This window comes from Myotis brandtii, unplaced genomic scaffold, assembly GCF_000412655.1.
Source record: "Myotis brandtii unplaced genomic scaffold, ASM41265v1 scaffold17, whole genome shotgun sequence".
Classification (NCBI taxonomy): Eukaryota; Metazoa; Chordata; class Mammalia; order Chiroptera; family Vespertilionidae; genus Myotis; species Myotis brandtii.
In genome coordinates, this window is record NW_005356259.1 from 7,182,922 (window position 1) to 7,190,219 (window position 7,298).

A 7,298-nucleotide genomic window follows, 5' to 3' on the forward strand; every position below is an offset into this window, starting at 1 on the left:
TATAGTCCGGCTCCAACGGTCTGAGGGACAGTGAACTGGCCCCCTGTTTAAAAAGTTTGAGGACCCCTGGTGTACAGCATTGCTCCAAAGGCTTTAGTTTTGGGGCTTTTTTTTTTTTTTGCTCATTTAATCTTTCCAACAATCCTGTGCAGTAGCTATCATTTCCCCCATTTTACAGATGGGACAACTGAGGCACAATGAGGCTAACTAACTAGCCCAAGTCACTGGACAGCAAGTGCTGCACCCAGGATTTGAAACAGGCCCCCATTTGCTCGGCACTGAACCCGTGCTCAGGGAGTCCCCCAGCCTCTATGCTCCGCTCCTGTCACTGACTGGCAGGCGTGCTTGTGGATGCTCTTTGTAGAGCTGTGTTTATGGACACAGGGCCCCACTTCCGAAGAACTTCCTGCTTATGAATCCACCCAGATTTGCAACTTTTAACCTCAGCCGTTGCTTACACGGGGTGAGCTAATAGCCGCTGGGTGGGGTAGGGTGGGGGAACCTGATACTGGCATCAACTGATGTTATGAAAGTGGATTATGATGTTTATTTTCAGATAAATGTCATCTGAAATAAACATACCTTCCTCCAGAAAGGTGTGTGGGGTATTTGGGAAGACAGAAACCGGGGTTGGCAGTTCCCGGGACGGGCCTCAGATGGGCACAACAGCGTTTAAACACCATCCCATCAGAGGTGCAGGGGACTTTTCCACGCACACTCACCACCTTTTAAAAAGTTCCTTGCTCATCACCCTCTTCCTTACACCCCAGTGCTCACCGGGGAACTTGCATACACTTGAAAGGTACAGGGTTTAGAGGGAAACATTCTTTATTTGGGGCTTTCAGGGCACAGAAAAAGCCTCCGAATGGCGAGGGGCCGAGAACCCACAGTGCGTGCCCGCTGGTGTGGAGGGGCCTACACGCCCCGTTCCCCCTCGCTCCTGGGAAGTTGTCGTGAGGTCACAGAGTGAGAGGCAGCGGCAGGTCAGGTGTGTCTCGGCTGGCTGGGCGGCCTGCTCCTACCACAGCACCCCACGGGGCGGTCCAGGCCCAGGGTGTGCCACCTCGGGAGAACTTGGCATCTTCCCAACCTCTCAGTGCCCCTTGGAGCCGCCCCGACACGTCGCAGGTACCCTCCAGCCAAGCTGCGGGGTCCTCTGTGTCCCAGACCGTTGCTGAGTGCGGACACACACTCAAGTGGGGGGAATCAGTTTCGGGCTCAGTGTCTCGGCCAGCAATCAGCAGAGTGTTTATGTACCCAAGGCCAAGTTCACCGCCGGCCTCTGAGGTGACTAATGTATGTTGTTCTTGCGGAGTGCCTTTCACTTGAGAAACCCCAGACACCCTCTGTGTCGGTCCTTAGTGCCATCTCCGGATGTCCCCGGGCTTCCGGACCTGTGGCCGTGTAGCCCTTTCCTCCGCAGAAGCACTTACATCCACTTACAGAGCTCCAGACCGGGTCTGGTTCCAGGCGCGGCCGTCTGTCTTCATTAAGGTGTCTGCATTCTCCGGCCCCTCAGAGATGAGTACCAAGCAGGGTGTTTTCAAAACCTGACAACCCCAGGAAAATGGCAGCCAACAAGGACATAGCAGCCCCAGAAGGCACTGTGTGAGCCACTGTCCCAGAGCAGGAGGGGGTTCCGTGCCAGGACGGTGCTCTGGAAGTTGAGAGCTGGGCTCTGGGCAAACTTGTTAAACTTAGAGCAGTAAAACGACTGGGGCCTGCACATCGGAAATTATCCAGGAGTAAACTCGGCACGTGACCCTCCCTGAGAACCCACTAGCTCTGGAAATGTACAGATTCCTTGGCGGGCACCGACGAGGCACCTGCTGTGGCAGTGCCCTGTGCCAGGTTCATTCAGTTGACCCTTTTTTATCTGGCTTCCTCCGCATCTCTGCTGGAGATACAGTGACTAGCCAGCTGGACACTGTCCCTCATAGTCAAATGCTGGGCCTCAACAATGAAGCAGACGGGCGTCCTGGCCTAGACCACCTGCTCCTCGCTCGTGCTAAGTGCATGCAATGTGACCGCGCTGTTCTGAGGGCCGTGCGTGTATTCACTCATGAATCCCCACGGGGTCCCACGAGGTAGGCGCTGTTATTCTCTGCATTTTGCGGGTAAGAGCACTGAAGCCCAGGAGGGTGCTGTCATTTGTGCAAATCACACAGCAGGTGATTGGAACTGGGTCTCCTGGTCCTAGTGTCTTTGTCCTCACTGCCACCACCCATCGATGAGAAGGGGGAATTTAGGAAAGAAAGTACCACGTCCTCTGAGAAGGGGGGATAAAGTGTCCTGGGAGTTTCCAGCGGGAGAGAGAGGCTGAGGGAGGCACAGGGTGAGGTAGAGTCCCTGTCCGTGCCCCCTTCCCATCGGCATCTCTGCTGGGGGTGAGGGAGGGGGGTATGACACCCTCAACTGCTGAGGGAGCTCCTCTAACCAGAGGGAAGCAGAAGAAGCACTTGAGACCTGGGCTCCAGTTCTAGTTGATCCAGACAGGCCTCGGCCCTTCCCAGGCCTCAGTTTCCTCGTCTCTAAAATGGGGTGTTGGACAGCACTCTGTTCTATTCCAGAAGTCCGTGGTTTCAGCAGACTAGGGCGGGGCTGGCTCTGCATGCACTCAGCAGAGTTTATTGACCAGAAAGACATGCTTGGCTCTGAGAAATGAGCCAGGCACGTGGCTTCCCAGAAGGCCCAGCAGCTGGGAAAGGCTGTCTGTGTTCCGTCAGCGTCTGGCCCAGGACTCCCGTCGGCTCTGTCTGCGTGCCTTTCTTTGTAGTCAGGGTGACAGCGTCTGTGTCCGGAGTGCAGGCTATCCGGTACGTTAAGAAGAGAAAGAGAAAAGGAGACAGAGAGATGGAGGGAGAGAGCGGGGAGGCAGAGCAAAAAGGAGAGGAGAGATTGAGAGAGACTTCGAATCTGCTTGGAAATTCTGAGGAATTAAGTGCTTTCAGATACTTCAAGAAAATGAGTGTTAATGGAGCTTAAAAGCTTCAAATAATAATTGTAGCCTCATCCATCTGCTAACTTTTTCCCGAGGGCGCTCTTCGTTTTCTGGTATGGCAGAGGCATACGGGCCTGGACTTGTGCTCCAGGTGAAGAGATGGAAAACAAAACAAGGAAAAGGAATAAATTAAAAAAAGAAAATCCCACAAAAGACAAAAGCCAACCAGGAGAGACAGGGTTCCCTGAAGAATGGTGGCTCGAGTTTGTTGGGTTTCTGGAGCCTGGGAGCATAAGTGAGCTGATGTTGGGGTGGGCTGTGCAGCAGGGAAAGCAGGACCCATTCGAGGTGACCCATGGTGCGACGTGTCCTGTGTGCGGCTCTGTCCGTGCTGCGTGGCCTGTGCCCGCGGCTAGCTTCCTGTTCGATTGCCGGGGGGCAGCTGGCGAGCGGGGAGGCTGTGCTGTTCCCATCACCACTTTGTCCTTGAATATCCAAGTGGTTCCTGGCAACACACATGGTGTCACTATCTTCTTCATGGCAGACGGTCTGAAGAGGCTGTGAGGAGAGTCGGAAACGACCCTTGACATCCGGGAGAAGGGTTGGCAGGTCTGGGTGACCTGGAGACTATGTCCCTCAGCAGTGGGCGGCCTTGACCCACCATTTGTGTGTTAGGAGCTATTGGGACTCTCTGGATGTCTCAAGTTCAAGTTCCCTAAAAGACAGGGGCTCTACCCACGTCTTCCTTCCACTACAGAGGGCTCCAGGGGGACAAGGCAGCCCGAGGTAGAGCTATGGATGCCCTGGCCCTCTCTGTCCATTTCTCATCCATCCGCTATGCTCACCACACTGTCTGCCCTGCCGGACTGTAAACCCTGTGAGTGCAGGGAGGGAGCTCCTTAACCTCTGTGTGCCTCAGTTTCCTGGTTTGTAAACCAACAGGACCAGTGACCACCTACGGCTATCCTAAGGACGGAGCGATTGAAGATTAAATGAGGTGATAGTTACTGAGTATTTGCTGTAGGCCAGCCCTGATCTAGGCACCTGGTGAACATTAACTTAGTCCTTACAGGAACCGTTGGAGGTAGGGATTCTCATTGTGAGGAAACTGAGGCACGGGGAGGATGGCCGATGTAGAGACCAGGTCTAACCTGTGTTATCCTGCCTCTCCCAGCGAGAGGAGAGCATTAGACCCGTGCTGGGCCCAGCAGCACACTTACTCGGTGTGAGCTCTGATCACTCTGTGCCCTGCTGGGGTCCCCTAGCAACACAGCCCTCAGGAGAGGGTGGCAGGGCCTGCCACCTCCTGGAGGCTCCCCAGCACCCAGGCCCGCCTGCCTCGGTCCCCTTGGTGACAGCATCTTGTCGTGTGATTGGCAGCTGGCGAAGGCTCTCAGGTTTGCCTTGGTGGCTCAGGCAGGCAGGGCCTGGCCAAGGAAGGTGCTACCATTGAGCATCATTTGATCCTTCGTTTGGCGCATGGGATTTCCCAGGTGCGGGGCTTTCACAGAGCAAGGGCTGGTGGGTGGGTCTCACTCTTCCTGATAAACTGAAAACCAGGTGAGCAGAGCATCTGTCAGAAACCAGCTTCTGCAGCGCAGAAGAGGGTCTCGGTGGTTCCAAGAAACACGCGATGATGGGAAAGGTACAGAAAACACAGGTACCAAGGGCCCTTGAACAACATGGGCTTGAGCTGCGCCGGTCCACTTATAGGCAGATTTTTTTTCAGTAAATACTGTAAGGGTATTTTCTCTTCCTTATGATTTTCTTAACAGTATTTTCTTTTCTCTCACTTACTTTGTAAGAACACGGTATGTAATACATGTAACATACAAAATATGTGTGAACCGACTGTTTATGGTATTGAAGAGGCTCCCAGTCCCAGTTCACCTTTTTATGGAAAATAATATACTTTTTCATCTCTATTCTCGTCTAGGATTGAGGCACACTTTAAAATAAAAATAATTATTTAAGACAAGCCAACAAAAAGGTCTGTTTACCTCTGATCACCCACCTTAGCAATGGCACCCCCAGTAGACGCATTTCAGTGAGGATTTTTTCTTCCGTGGCCTCAGGTCACTGTGTGAGCATGACTCCCGCCTGCTCTGGGTAGACATAGTCCGGGACCAGAAGAGAGGGAGGGACCGTTTGGCCCAGGCCTTCTTGGTGATTGCGTTCATCTCTTCAGGGGCCGCACTGAGAGGCAGGGGCCCTGGGTCCCGATTGTCCTCCGCCGGGAAGACACGTGCAGCCAGGATGAACCTGGGACCCGGAGCCACTTGCTGCTTTAACCATGGAGAAGCGGGGCCGCGGTGAGATGGACACAGCCCCGTCGGAGCCTCTTCACTCCCACATTAAGGTGTTGAAAACCAACCGTGAACTGCTGGTCACTCACATCCGCAGCACGCAGTGTCTGGTGGACAACCTGCTGGAGAATGAGTACTTCTCGGCCGAAGACGCGGAGATCGTGGGCGCCTGCCCCACGCAGCCCGACAAGGTGCCGGGGATGGGGGGTGGGGAGGGGTGGCCTTAGCAGGATGCCAAGTACGTTGGGCAGAATTTCCCATCGCAGCCATTTCTAGAACATAAGGCCTTGCCTGATGGGCTTGTTACACAACTACGTGTTGTAACAAGAACACAACTCTGTGTTCATGTCAAGTGCAGTCCCATCCCTCTCCTGGCCGTGCGCATTGGCCCCCCACCAGCCCTTCCTTAACTTCACTGTAAGTGAGTAGAAGGGAGAAAGAAAACAAGCATAGAGCACCAGCTGGACGTTGCAGGGCGGGGAACCTATTTCTGCCAGGGGCCACTTAGATATATCATCATTTTCTGGCTGATAATACAGACTTATCAACTTAAAAATCAGCCTGCTCTATTTGGTCAAACATTTAATTAACTCGCCCCTACTGCCTGGGCAGGGCCAGACCAAATGATTCCGTGGGCCTCATACAGCCTGTGGGCGGACGTTCCCCAACCCTGATCAGGGCCTTTAAACGCGGCGAGCTGCGAGCTGCTGAGACTCAGCATGGCCCTCTGGTCTGGGAATGACTGCATTCGAAGCCGGGTCCACAGTAAAGAATCCTCCCCACTCCACTGTGGGAAGTCTGAACAGCCCTTCGTTTCACTCCAGCCTTGTGTCATCTGAAAAATAAAACTGGCAAGACCCCACACTCCTCCCTGCTTAGAGGAGTGACAGACCTGTTTGCCACGCGAGCCTGCTGGACTCAGAAGAGACCTGAAGGTTTATGGGAAAGCACAGTAGCTCACTGTTGTAATTTACCCCCTTCATCCTATCTAATGAAGAGGGAATATGCTAATTTACCCTCATGCTGTCGCAGAGATCAGCCAATAAGGAGGGAATATGCTAATTGACTGCCACACCCTCAAAGATGGCAGCGCCCACAGCCACAAGATGGTGGTGCCCAGTTCCCTCAGCCACTCTGCATGCCTGCCTCCAGAGTCCCCCGGTCCCCTCAGCCCCTCAGCCACCCAGGGCTGCCCAAGGCGCAGGTGACCAGGGCCGGCCAAGGCTTGCGCTGCCGGCAGTGGCAGCAGCAGAGGTGTGATGGGGGCATCGCCTTCCCCTGATCGCTGGGTTGCCTCCCGCCCCTGAGGGCTCCTGGACTGTGAGAGGGGGCAGGCTGGGCTGAGGGACCCCCCCTCCAGTGCATGAATTTTCATGCACCAGGCCTCTAGTTTTTAATAATATAAAAAGCCTTTCTAACGGTATAACTTACATAGGAGTCTACTGTCCCCTTGCGGAGTGGCCCGGTGCCTACCTCATATGCTGAAGGGGTGACTTTCTCCCCTGAGATGCATTCCTAGAGAGCAGTGGTGTTAGTTTAAGAGAGAAAACGAGACACAGAGCACATTGCAGAGGTGGGCACAGCTCTAGCTGTGAGTCTAACCTTAATTCCCACGGGAGCCTCCTGGTTTTGTAGAGCTGCGTGGCTTTATTTCCAGCTAAGGTGGCCCAGTCCACAGATTCTAGGCCTTCGACGCATAACATCTCCTCTGGCTGGCTGGATGGTCAAGCCCCAGGCTGTAGTAAGAGCTGTGGGCATTTCCGATGGGTGCCCAACCCTAGGGCCACGCTCATGCCCTCATGCTTGTGCCGCCACCAGGTGCGCAAGATTCTGGACCTGGTACAGAGCAAGGGCGAGGAGGTGTCCGAGTTCCTCCTCCTCGTGCTCCAGCGACTCGCAGATGCTTACGTGGACCTCAGGCCCTGGCTGGTGGAGATCGGCTTCTCCCCTTCCAAGCTCATTCAGAGCAAAACTGTTGTCAACACTGATCCAGGTATGAGTCAGCTGGGACAGGGTGTGTGTGTGTGTATATGCCGGGGGGGGGGGGGGTC

General features: G+C 54.4%; 1 protein-coding gene across 6 annotated transcripts in view; it reads left to right on the forward strand.

The window, feature by feature from the left end:
- Window positions 1-2,853: 2,853 nt before the first annotated feature.
- The window catches only part of NOD1 (nucleotide-binding oligomerization domain containing 1), a 23,945-nt gene continuing 19,500 nt past the window's right edge, over window positions 2,854-7,298 (forward strand). Inside the window, exons 1-4 of one of the 6 annotated variants that reach the window (XM_014536988.1) lie at window positions 2,863-3,938; window positions 4,502-4,586; window positions 5,130-5,438; window positions 7,066-7,240. In XM_014536988.1, the coding sequence (XP_014392474.1) occupies window positions 5,235-5,438; window positions 7,066-7,240 (379 nt within the window). In that variant the 5' untranslated portion in view covers window positions 2,863-3,938; window positions 4,502-4,586; window positions 5,130-5,234. Of the gene's footprint in view, window positions 4,587-4,776; window positions 5,025-5,129; window positions 5,439-7,065; window positions 7,241-7,298 lie in introns of those variants that run through there. The other 5 variants (XM_014536994.1, XM_014536993.1, XM_014536991.1 and 2 more) reach the window with 5 other exon arrangements.